The sequence below is a fragment of the Phaenicophaeus curvirostris genome, chromosome 1 (genome assembly GCF_032191515.1).
Source record: "Phaenicophaeus curvirostris isolate KB17595 chromosome 1, BPBGC_Pcur_1.0, whole genome shotgun sequence".
Classification (NCBI taxonomy): Eukaryota; Metazoa; Chordata; class Aves; order Cuculiformes; family Cuculidae; genus Phaenicophaeus; species Phaenicophaeus curvirostris.
Genome location: NC_091392.1, coordinates 142123319 through 142135928, shown reverse-complemented (window position 1 = coordinate 142135928; position 12610 = coordinate 142123319). Strand labels below are relative to the sequence as shown.

At 47.6% G+C, this 12610-nt stretch overlaps 2 protein-coding genes across 7 annotated transcripts in view; both read right to left on the bottom strand.

Annotated features, from left to right (window-relative positions):
• The window catches only part of RPL31 (ribosomal protein L31), a 492543-nt gene that overhangs the window by 4272 nt on the left and 475661 nt on the right, over window positions 1-12610 (bottom strand). For 4 of the 5 annotated variants that reach the window (XM_069876676.1, XM_069876705.1, XM_069876696.1 and 1 more), the window contains exon 2: window positions 176-293. In XM_069876676.1, the coding sequence (XP_069732777.1) occupies window positions 176-282 (107 nt within the window). In that variant the 5' untranslated portion in view covers window positions 283-293. Of the gene's footprint in view, window positions 1-175; window positions 294-1088; window positions 1197-12610 lie in introns of those variants that run through there. The other variant, XM_069876681.1, reaches the window with a different exon arrangement.
• NPAS2 (neuronal PAS domain protein 2) overlaps window positions 4824-12610 on the bottom strand; it is a 113526-nt gene continuing 105739 nt past the window's right edge. Inside the window, exons 18-21 of one of the 2 annotated variants that reach the window (XM_069876657.1) lie at window positions 11549-11697; window positions 9924-10016; window positions 7900-8080; window positions 4824-6273 (exon numbers count right to left, since the gene is read on the bottom strand). In XM_069876657.1, coding sequence (XP_069732758.1) covers window positions 6085-6273; window positions 7900-8080; window positions 9924-10016; window positions 11549-11697 — 612 coding nt within the window. In that variant the 3' untranslated portion in view covers window positions 4824-6084. Of the gene's footprint in view, window positions 6274-7899; window positions 8081-8259; window positions 10017-11548; window positions 11698-12610 lie in introns of those variants that run through there. The other variant, XM_069876648.1, reaches the window with a different exon arrangement.

Here is a 12610-nt window from a genome sequence, read left to right as displayed (position 1 = left end):
GAGAGGTCTGCTTGGGTACAAAGCTGCTTCCTTCAGACACAACTGTCACATGAGTGACTACAACATCATGCATTAGTATCAGTGAAAGGACTGTCGTTCTCTGTAGTTTAAAACCTACTGAACCCACTTCCAAATGCCATAAGACCAATTCCACTGATAAAAACTAAGAACTTACACGCCATGGATCCGCTTGTGAATGTTGATGGTATATTCCCTCGTTACCACCTCATTGATGGCAGAACGTCCCTTCTTCTTCTCGCCACCTTTCTTTGCAGGAGCCATCTGAGCAACGCTGAAAAGCATCCATGCATGCATCAAACACAGACCTGACCTCCCTCAGCCTTTTCTCCTGTCACCTTCCCTCCCACCCTCCCCAGGTCCTTACAAGCTGTACAACTCCCATATTAATAGAATTATTTAAATCATCCCCGGGGTCGCACTGGCTGCAGATTTTATGCAACAACTTCTCAGCATCACGAATGCTTCCACCTCCCTGAGAAGAGTGCAAAACACGCCACGAGAAAGAACCACCGAATGACCCAAGCTGGAAGGGAACCACAAGGATCATCGAGTCCAACTCCTATCCCTGTATAACTCTTCAGCCACTTCCCAGGAAGACAGAAAACTGGGCTCCTGGCCAGCCCCAAGCGCCCCTAAAACCACCCTGTCCTGCTTCTGTATATCCAAACTCATTCCCTTCTCCAAGGCGTCCCAGGGAAGCGCCCCGCAAGGGGGTAATGGTGCCAGAAAGGCTCCTTCCAAGGACTGACGGCGGCCTACGCCATCCTTCTCCCTCGCCAAGCCCCAGCGTGTCCTGGTAACACCCCTCTCCCCCTCAGTGCCCCGCAGGCCACGCCGGGCCTGCGCCCTACCCGGCTCAGCGCGGCCGGGGCGGGAGGTGGGGGGTAGGGGTAGAGAGATGGGTCCCCGCCCCGCGAGACGCGGCCCCGCCGAGAGCAGCCCCCGGTGCCCCCCACGGCCGGGCCGCCCCCCGCGGCCGGGCAGGCCAGGGAGCGGCGCCTCGGCGAGGCCCGGCTAGGAGGATGGGAACGGATTGACCGAACGAGCCTCCCCGCCGCCCAACTCACCCGGGCCCGGCCACAGACCGGAAAGGGGGCCGCAAGGCACTGTGGGAGCCACGAGCCCTTCCGGGATGCGCGCGAGGGACGCGACTGCGCCGGCGCCAAAGCGGAGGCGCGCGCGGGGAGGGGTCGGGGTCGCGCGCGTGTGTCCGTCTGTCCGTGTGTCCGTCTGTCTGTCAGTTCGTCTGCCCGTCTGTTTCTGCGCGTCTGCGTGGCGGGCCCGGCGACACCCTGCAGCCGCTGGTCCCCAGAGAGCCGCCAGCCCCAGCTCTCTCTCTGTATTTTTTTTTTTTTTTAATTAAAGCTTATCTTGGAAGGTCCTTTCCAACCCAGACCGTTCTGTGATTCTGTGAGCCTGCTTTGGCTGCCCAGAGAAGTTGTGGATGCCCCATCCCTGGGGGTGTTCAAGGCCAGACTGGATGGGGCTTTGAGGAACCTGATGGAGTGGGAGGCCAAGTGCAAGGTCCTACGCCTGGGGCAGGGCACTCCACAGTTTCAGTGCAGGATGGGGGATGATGTGATTGAGAGCTGCCCTGCAGAGAAGGACTTGGGGTGCTGATGGATGAGAAGCTCGACATGAGCAGGCAATGTCCGTTCACAGCCCAGAAGGCCAACTGTGTCCTGGGCTGCATCCAAAGAAGCACGGCCAGCAGGTTGAGGGAGGTGATTCTGCCCCTCTATTCCTCTCTTGTGAGACCTCATCTGGAGCATTGTGTCCAGTTCTGGAATCTCCAACATAAGAAGGATATGGAGCTGTTTGAACGGGTCCAGAGGAGGCTACAAGGATGATCCGAGGTCTGGAGCACCTATGTGAGGACAGGCTGAGCGAGCTGGGCTTGTTCAGCCTGGAGAAGAGAAGGCTCTGAGGACACCTTACGGCAACCTTCCAATACGTGAAGAGGGCGTGCAAGAAAGCTGGAGAGGGACTTTTTGCAAAGCCGTGTAGTGATAGGACTACAGGGAATGGTTATAAATTGGAGGGGGGAAGATTTAGACTAGACATTAGGAGGAAATTCTTCACCATGAGGGTGGTGAGACACTGGCACAGGTTGCCCAGGGAAGCTGTGGCTGCCCCATCCCTAGAGGTGTTCAAGGCCAGGTTGGATGGGGCCTTGGGCAGCCTGATCTAGTGGGAGGTGTCCCAGCCCATGGCAGGGGGCCTGGAACTGGATGATCTTTAAGGTCCCTTCCAACTAAAATCATTCTGTGATTCCACTTGTCCCTTGTTTAGGAATCTAATTTAGGCAATGAGTTTTGTTTCCAGCAAGCACAATGCCCTGTTCAGACCTGCGGCTCCTCTTTCTGAGGTGCAAACCAGGCATTGCAGCGTGAGGCAGCAGCCTGCAGAAACCACCCTGTCCTGGCCCAGGACAACAACCCACGCTGAGTGGCAATGTTGGAACAAGCCAGATCACAGCTGTGATTCTTAGCACAGGAAGGATATGGATCTGTTAGAGCAAGTCCAGAGGATGACCACGAAGATGATCAGAAGGCTGTAGCACCTCCTATGTGAGGTCAGGCTGAGAGAGTTCGGGTTATTTAGCCTGGAGAAGAGAAGGCTCCAGGGAGTGACCTTCTAGTACTTAAAAGTGGCCTACAGGAAAGCTGGGGAGGGGCTCTTTGTTGGGGAGTGCAGGGATAGGAGGAGGGGTAACAATTTTAAGCTGTAAGAGGGGAGATTCAGATTGGATATTGGGAAGAAACTTTGTTTCTCGAGAGTGGTGAGGCACTGGAACAGGTTGTCCAGAGAAGTTCTGGATGTCCCATCTCTGGAGGTGTTCAAGGCCAGGTTGGACAATGTTTTGAGCAGCCTGATCTAGTGGAAAGTGTCCCTGACCACAGAAAGAACAGATGATGGAACTAGATGATCTTTAAGGTCCCTTCCAACTGTTCTATGATTCTATAATGAACTAGAACAACAGCCCGGCTCTACAAAGGGAACTGGCATTGTGTTTGGCACACCACAGGCAACAAGTGCAATAACCCCAAACCAGAATGAGAGTACAGGGCAGAAATGAGACAAAGCGTGAAAAAAAAGGCATCGATGTGAATCTGGTCCTGCAAATTCTCTCTATCATTCCAAACAATACAATAAGCCACTTTATTGGAAGTCAACCCTACCCTATTACAGCTTCTCCCTGTTAACAGCTTAAGAGTACTGCTGGTTTTAGAAAGTTAAGTATTAACTCCAAGGCTAAGCTTGGTTTGGACATACCCACTGACAGTCAGGAGAGATGCGTGTGTATGTGACTAACCCTGAGAGTGGAACATTTTAAAGACATTTTCTCTTCCTGTGGATTCCATCATAGTAGTTGAGATCCATCAAGTGCTGCTTCTACAGGTATTTTCTCTGAGGTGCTTGCGTTCCTTAATTATCTCTTTTCCTGGATGGACTTCTTGGCCTACTAACAGAAAATTTCCCCTCCCCTTTTCCAGAATAAGCCCTTACAGGAATGCATGGCATTTATGAAGTTAGCATGTAACTTAGTCAACTGGCCTTTGGTAAGGATTGTCCATAATTAAGAGAGAGAGGTTCCTTTAGATATCAAAGGGAAGCACTTTAAGTTTAGCTCATTAATCTTTATCTAGTGGGGTCACCCTTGCTTCACTGAATGCAAGAATTTAAAGCAATGATGAGCAGCAGTTTGCCTGATGAGCAGACTGATACCTAAAGTAAGCAGTAAAAAAAACTTTCTTAGAGACTAAATCTGAGCTCTAAACATTTTTTAGAGACTAGATACTTGATTCCCTTCACTGAAGCAAAACAACAGGATGGTATGGACCAAAATACACACACCCCAATCAGTCCTACTGGCCAGTCTTACTATGGAAGCAGCAGGGTCACTTTGCCAGTGGGGTTACTCCAGGAGATTTTTAGCTTTTTTAGAAAGTTCTTCAGAACTCTAGGCAAATTAACCTGTTTTATTTTTCTGCAGGTTTACTATTAGCCTTTCCAGCTCCCAGCCCAATTATTTCCCTGGCATAGAAACGAGATGTGAACACATGGGTCCCTGTGACGTGATCCTTGATACTGGAGGGTGGTAAGGGCAGCGTGGTCTGTGCTCTCTTGAAGTTAATGTTGGTTCAGGCGGCTGCAAGCTGCCCCGAGGGCTATGCCTTTTCAGTCTTGCTGCAGTGAATGAAAACATTACTATGCTTAGTTATCCACCTTGTTTTGTGTTGGAAGTTTTCTGCTCCTGCAGCACAGTTATTACAGGGAACAAAGACCCGTACCTTGGCTGCTCCATCCTGTAGTGTGAATGTAACATCTGAACAAGGATGGCAAAGTGGAAAACAGACTGTCTAGAGTGTGGGCACGGTAGCAGTTCCAGCAGAGGGGTATGATGAAGCTCCGTACAGTGAAGTCTTAAAACACTGAAGCTGGACATGGGTCAAAGTCCTGGTATGTGCAGGGTCAAACCATTCTTTAAACCGTCTGTTTTGTCCTAATCTGCAACTGGTTGGTAGGACCGAGCTGCCTGAGGTCTTTATGATGTTTTAAGGGAGCTTAAAATGAGCAGCGTTGGCTAGCAGCCAATATAACTTTCTGAGCTATCACTCTCTTTGTCTATTCCATTATAAAGTTCCCATAGGATAATACTTATTTTTGCTAACTGACTGCCAAACACTTTGCCAGGCTATGGCTAGTATTAACACTCTCAAGTGATTCACATAGTTGAACAGCCACAGGAAACTGTGTGCAAGTCCTGCAATAAAGCCATTTGGCTATTTTATTTTATTCTACAAATAAAGACAATTGTCCATCATTTAATGGAAAAAATAATAGTTTGAGTTGTATATAGCATGAAACAGTAGTTCCCTTCACAAAAACATTTCTAATTCATTAGTTTATTACAAAATATCCACTCACAAAAAAAAGCACAAGCACAATCTTCATACTTGTGAAATGAGTTGATATTTCATATACAAAATAATTTCCACATAATTCCATATAATTTTATTTTATATAGAAATAGGTCATTATTACAACAGCTGTACAATACACTACTTTTTATTTAATAATTACATAAAATCTTTCTTAGAAACATATCAACAGAAAACATACAAAAAAAGCGAAAAGTGCATTTTTTTCCCCCCAAAGGAAAATTCAATCCTAAATGTTATAATGAAAGAGATATGTAATAGTCTGCAGCATCCCAAGTCAGTGGGCCAAAACACAGTGCATATTTCACAGAGACTTACAGTGGGTGAGTTTAGTTTGAAGAAGGATCCATGTTGTACTATTGGAGAGTTGCATGATTGTGCTTACAATTTGAGTCCTTTGCAATCACAATTCACATAGAAAACAGTCCAGTGTGGGTTGTGGGCTTGTTTTTTCTGTTTCTAGTTACGAAGAACAGTTAGGGTAAGCTGCATAATACTTTTCAGATTCTAAATCAAAGTTTATGAACTGTAGACCATCTTCACAAATGACTGGGCTTTCTCCTCCATTGGATGTGCTAATTTGGCCATAAGAATAAGGAAACAAACTTCTCTTTACAGAAAGTGCCTAGGTTTTGTCCTCTGTGCAGTTGTGCAAAATAATAACAATAATCATAATAAAAATAATCTCTTGTTCTCTCCTCAATAGACCTTTGACGCAGTGCTTTTCATACACAAAAGAAAAACTGAAACAGTGAAGGCCAAGTACCTCATAAGTCTGTCAACAGTCTTTTGGAATTGCCAGATAGCTTTCAGAGTGACACGCTAAGACTGAACGCTTCCTCCCATGCACCCATTGATGATGGAGGCTGCACATGATAGCGTTCCTTTTAATTTTGCTCTGTCAGTACATGCTGTGCTAACGAGACAGTGCAAACTGAATCCAGCATGCTGTAAATGCACTGTCTGTGGCAGTCTGCACTCTGTGGTGTACTTCTGTCATAGAGCTTTGAAAGAAATGCATGTGCAAGAGCCAAAACAGTAAGTACGAAGTCATTCTCTTCTGCCCCATGTGCCCATTGGTTAAAGCTAATCGTGCATTGATTGTGCTGGTGGGACTCTATCGCAGTGTCTGTGGTAAATTTGATGATTCTGATAAGCTATTGCTTCTTCTTGATGTTAGTTGCTGCTGCTGCTGCTGCTGCTGTGGCTGTGTCTGATGATACCCCATATTTCCTTGCTGTGGCGAGTAAGATGGCAGGAGCAAAGAATCGGGTTGCTCATTGTGCAAAGAACTTGGTGTTTGCACCTACAGAGAAAATAAAATTCATTGTGGTGTTCGATTCTTTCACATGTTAAACCTCTTCATCCTCAATGTACAAGGTGCTTAAAAGTACTACTAGTTTTTTGGCTTTTATTTCTGGGGTTGTTTGGCATGGGATTAGCTTACCTAATGTTAGAAGAAATGGACATACTCTGCAAATGAACAACACTGCAATTAGGTATTGAGAAAGGTTCTGTAATAGGAATGCACTGTCTAGGATTTGTAGATTATCCTGAAAAGCCTGTTTAGGAAAAGGGTGGGCGAACGTGTCAGAAATGACACAGATGGATGACAAAAATTAAATAGAAATGAAACAGAAATGAAACAGGAGATCCTAGTGTAGCTCATGCTGTCCCTTCTAGCCCTTCCTTTTTGTGAATTTACAACAGATTGTGAGCTTGCAGTGGTGAAGTTGATGTGAATTTTGCAGATGTTTTATTTGGAACAGTATCTGCCATAGTTTTTTCATTGTCTCAGCTATGATAAGGATTTCATTGCAACAACAAGAATTTAATAATTTGAGGTTGATTATACTCTTTCAATGATGCCAGTTGATATGTGATCAGGTTTTATAAACTGAGTTCAGCTCCTTTTGAGTTAATACTGAAATGCCTCCCTTCTCCCCTTCCCCTTTACTTTAGTAGGTGTTGAACTAGGTAAAAACCCAAGTATTTTTACATCTTCAAATCACCTAATTCTTCCAGGAAATATGCTCCAGTTTATCTTCTTTGCCTTGTGGAGGTGAGGAAATATGTTGATTTACTCAGGGGTAAAATAATTCAGTGTCTAGAGCACAAGTCTTAGGAGGATTAGCCAAGGGAACTGGGATTGTTTAGCCTGGAGAAAAGGAGGATAGACCTAATGGACCTCTACAGCTACCTGTAAGGAGGTTGTAGCATGGTGGGCGTTGGTCTTTTCTCCCAAATAACAACTGATAGGACGAGAGGGAATGGCCGCAAGTTCCACCAGAGAAGGTTTATGTTGGATATTAGGAAAAAGTATTTCACGGAAAAGGTAGTCAAGCACTAGTGCAGGCTGCCCAGGAAAGTGGTTAAGTCACCATCCCAGGAGGTATTTAAAAGATGTATAGATGTGGTGCTTTGGGTGAACTTGGCAGTGTTAGGTTTATGGTTGGTCTCCATGATGTTATAGTTTTTTTCCAACCTACATAATTCTGTGATTCTATGATTCTTAGGGATCTAGATATCTTATCCAGATCTCATTTTATGTTGATGCTGGTAATTAAAAATCATCTTTTGACTTGTAAATTAAGCAAATTGTATACTGAATAAAGAGTACATTATAAATCCTAAGGCAGCAATTTTCTTCATCTAGAAATATACTTTAAATATACCCAGGATAACCTGATTATGTTTCCAATGTACAGAATTAGTAATTACCTTTGAAGTATTCCGACTGTTCTCACTGCTCCCTTGCTATACTGGAAGGGTACAGGACACTGTATCAGTGTCTTGCACATTGCAGTATTTCTAAAATGTCCATTTCTGCCGTGATCAGGCTCCCAGTGAAACCTGGCACCCAGTTTGCGTAGCCCGTTCGCCTTTTTACTCTGTGTACATTTTACACATTGTCCTCTTTGTCCTACCTTACCTGCAGGTAGCGTTGTTGCTGTTGGTGCTGGAGTTGCATAGGTGGCAGAGAGGATGGCTGGGAAGGAGGTGTAGTGGTGAACCCTTGGTTTAACACTGCTTGTCCCATCAGTACGATTGGAGAGCTGCTGCTGGAAGTCTGGACTTCCAAACTTTGAAACATTTGTTGAGTTTGAGAGTATCTGTGGAAGAAAGAAGTAAAACAATCACAAACAAACTGTTGGAAGCAAAGGTTTTCCTCTAGGATAAGGGTAGAAGGCCCTAGTCTTCATAAGTAATTCCTAGTAAAAGACTCCAGTGCACAGTACCTGCTAATAGGAACAACACCTTCACTGGCAGCAGAGCTGTACTTGGAGGACTTGGGGGGTAGCATACATTTCACCTCAAAATCTAGACCACATTCTAGATTAATAAAGATTCTGGTCTATGCATGTCTTCTCTATAGCTACAGCATTCACATCTCTAGCTCCTTAAACAGAATAGCCTTTGAGTCTGCATTAATATACTGAGCTCTGAATTGCAGCAGCAGCTAAGTAAATACTCCTCCCATTCTGCTGCCTGTGGTCCCCTGTGACTGCTCGTGGGGGTGGTAATCTCCCTCAGAAAAATGGTTAGGGTTGATTGCTTCTCAAGCTGCTCATCTACATCTTGCCAAGTATGGTCAGCAGTTCCCATCACTGTGACCCCACTGTAGGAACAGAAGAAGTCTCTAGAAGTTCTCTGGAGTGAGGAAAGGGCCAGAAACAAAAGACTCGGCTCCTCTTTACACGCTGCTTTTGCATAGTGAAACTTAAAATATGGGTTGTTTTGTGGAAGGCTGTGGGCAAAACCACAATGGAGCTATTGCCAACCCAGCCTAATTCTGTTTATCCTGTAATGGGTGATGAGATCATAGTGCGGTGTGTGTTCACTCAACAGATGTTCAACATTAGGGGTTAGTCAGAAATGCTACGGTTTGTGTACTTATGCTAGGATGTGAGCTCCTAAAAAAGGCTCCCATGAGTCAGGAAGTCTACACGAACTGGGAGATGTATCTTTGCAAATCGGGCCTCTTTTATTTAGATGCTTAAAAGTGGTTCTAAAATGCTGTATCCTTAAAGTTGAAACATTTAACTCAAGATAATCTTAAACAGCAACAGTGACGTTTAAAAAAAGAAGTGCTGAATGCCCACATACCTGAGGTAACATACAGAGTTACTTTTAAAGCAACAACGTACGAACAGCTGCCTTATTATTTTAGCAGTTCGCAACTGAGTGCAGTTATGAAAAAACACTAAGGAAAAAACCCAGGCATTTTCTAATTGACATTTTCTGCTTCCTTCACCTGAGTTTTGAGGAGAAAAAATAACTGAGGTAGTTTGTTTAGCAGCTTCTTCGAGAGTGCTCACGTGCAAGGACCTGTTGGTTCTTTCAGTTCTTCTGGTGTAGGTCAGGCATAGCTTCACTGGCGTTACACCAGTGTCTCACTGCCCAGCAAGCAGGAGCTTTCTTGGCACTGGTCATTTCAACTGAGCCAGTGCTGACTTTTTCTCTCACATTTACCTCAGTGGGTCAGAAGTTCGAGCAGTAAAGAAAGTATCATGTGAAGGAGAAAATTTCCCCCAGCCTTGGCTTGTTAAAATGCCACTGGCACATTGTGTTTCTCTCCATCATCCTTCCAGATGTGAGTAGGCAGGGCAAGGCTGACCCTAACGCTGGAAGGCAGGCTCAGTACAGTAACATGTTCCTGATATTTATAGAATCGTAGAATCAAAGAATTGTTAAGGTTGGAAAAGACCTCTAAGATCATGAAATCCAACCATCAACACAACACCACCATGTGCACTAAACCGTGTCCTGAAGCGCCACATGTTTTTGAACACCTCCGGGGGTGGCGACTCCACCGCTTTCCTGGGCAGCAGGTCCCAGTGCTTGATCACTCTTTCAGTAATTTGTACTAATATCCAATCTGCTCCATCTCTTACTGAAGTAGGCTATTTCCCCTGAAAAGCAACTTTGATGTTTTATCTTTGAGAAGGCACATACTTAGCCTGGGATTCCGCCATGCTGAGGTCCGAAGGGTGTCTTGCATTACAGGACCCAGGCATCATGGGCTGAATGGGCTGGCTGAGCAACAGTCTGGCACAGGAGAAAAAAAGAAAAAGTGACATTCCTGTAATGGAAGGACCACACGAATGCCACATTTGGAAAGCAGAAACAGGATGCTTTCCTAGGCATGGCACACAGCTGAGTGTTAAGAGCTCAAGCCTCAAGTCCCGGCTGTGTCAAGTGCATCCCGTGTACTGCCAGGTGGTGCTTTGGGGCAGCACATTCCTTCTCCAGTAACGTGGGTGCCTTGCTGGGAGGTTGGGTGCTAAGGTTTCAGGGGATTCAAATTCCCTTTGCTCCTGCTGGTGGGCATGGCTTTGCATTTGAGCTCTCTGAATATGGAACTGTCATTTGGTTTTGGTTCATATGTCTAGTTGGATCATAGAATCATAGAATCACCAGGTTGGAAAAGACCTCTTGGATCATCAAGTCCAAGCATTCCTATCTGCCACTAAACCATGTCCCTAGGCACCTTGTCTACTCATCCTTTAAATACCTCCAGGGATGGGGACTCAACCACTTCCCTGGGCAGCCTCTGCCAGTACCCGATGACCCTTTCAGTGATAATTTTTTTCCTTATATCCAGTCTGATCCTCCCCTGGTGCATCTTCAGGCCATTCCTCTTGTCCTATCACCTGTCACTTGGGAGAAGAGGCCAGCACCCTCCTCTCTACAATGTCCTTTCAGGTGTCCCCTCAGCCTCCTCTTCTCAAGGCTAAACAACCCCAGCTCTCTCAGCCGCTCCTCATAAGGCCTGTTCTCCAGCCCCTTCACCAGCTTTGTTGCTCTTCTCTGGACTCGCTCCAGAGCCTCAACATCCTTCTTGTGGTGAGGGGCCCAGAACTGAACACAGGATTCGAGGAGCGGTCTCACCAGAGCCGAGTACAGAGGGAGAATAACCTCCCTGGACCTGCTGGTCACACCGTTTCTGATACAAGCCAAGATGCCATTGGCCTTCTTGTCCACCTGGGCACACTGCTGGCTCATGTTCAGTCACTGTCAACCAACACCCCCAGGTCCCTCTCCTCCAGGCAGCTTTCTAGACAGACTTCTCCTAGTCTGTAGCTCTGCACAGGGTTGTTGTGCCCCAAGTGCAGGACCCGGCATTTGGCCTTGTTAAACCTCATGCCATTGGACTCTGCCCAGTGGTCCAGCCTGTTCAGATCCCTTTGCAGAGCCTCCCTACCCTCCAGCAGATCCACACTTCCACCCAGCTTAGTGTCATCCGCAAACTTGCTAAGGGTGCACTCGATGCCTTCATCCAGGTCATTGATAAAGACATTGAACAGGGCTGGACCCAGCCCTGAGCCCTGGGGAACCCCACTTGTCCCTGGCCTCCAGCTGGATTTCACACCATTTCCCACCACTCTCTGGGCCCGGCCATCCAACCAGTTTTCCACCCAGGAGAGCGTGCGCCTGTCCAGGCCAGAGGCTGACAGTTTCCTAAGCTGTGAGAAACTGTGTCAAAGCACGCCAAGGTCCCCGCCCGTCCTCCACCACCCGCGCAGGCGAGGCAGAGGCAGGGAAGGCAGAGCAGCCCCCCCCGCCCCCGCCAGCCCTACCTGAGCTGCTGGTCGTGGCTGCAGCCGGCGCTGGGCGGAGCGGGGCCGGCAGGGGGCGCCGCGGAGCCGCCCGCGGGGGCTGCGGCGAAGGGCGCGGAGCGGCGGGAGGGGCGGCTGCCGCCCGCAGGCAGCTCCGGTATCCGCGGCGCCTTCGGGCCCTGGAAGGGAGAGGGGAGGGAGAGGAGAGTCCAGCGCGGCCGGGAAGGCTGCGGGGAGGAGGAAGAAAGACGCAGAGCGGAGCAGAGCTCCGTCAGTAAAGAATGACAGGATCGCGTAGAATCATAGAATCAGGGGATAGTTTCGGTTGGAAGGGACGTTAAAGCCCATCCAACCCCAACGCCCCTGCCATGGGCTGGGACATCCCACCAGCCCAGGCTGCTCAGGGTCTCATCCAACCTGGCCTTGAACACCTCCAGGGATGGGGCAGCCACAGCTTCCCTGGGCAACCTGTGCCAGTGCCTCAGCACCCTCATGGTGAAGAAATTCTTCCTAGTGGCTAGTCTAAATCTGCCCCTCTACAGTTTATACCCATTGCCCCTGTCCTATCACTACAAGCCTTTGTGAACAGTCCCTCCCCAGCTTTCCTGTGGCACCTTCAGGCTGAACAACCCCAACTTTCTCAGCCTGTCCTCATATGGAAGGTGCTCCAGACCTCTGATCATCCTTGTAGCCTCCTCTGGACCCGTTCAAACAGCTCCATATCCTTCTTATGTTGATTCCAGAACTGGACACAGCACTCCAGATGAGATCTCAGAAGAGAAGAATAGAGGGGCAGAATCACCTCCCTCGACCTGCTGGCCACGCTTCTTTGGATGCAGCCCAGGATACACTTGGCCTTCTGGGCTGCGAGCACACATTGCCAGCTCATGTCGAGCTTCTCATCCATCAGCACCCCAAGTCCTTCTCTGCAGGGCATCTCTCAATCACATCGTCCCCCATCCTATATGGAAACAGTGGATTGCCTCGACTCAGGTGTAGGACCTTGCACTTAGATTTGGAAAGACTTTTAAAACCTTTAAGGTAATCAGGTCCAACCATAAACCTCACTCTGCCAAGCCCACC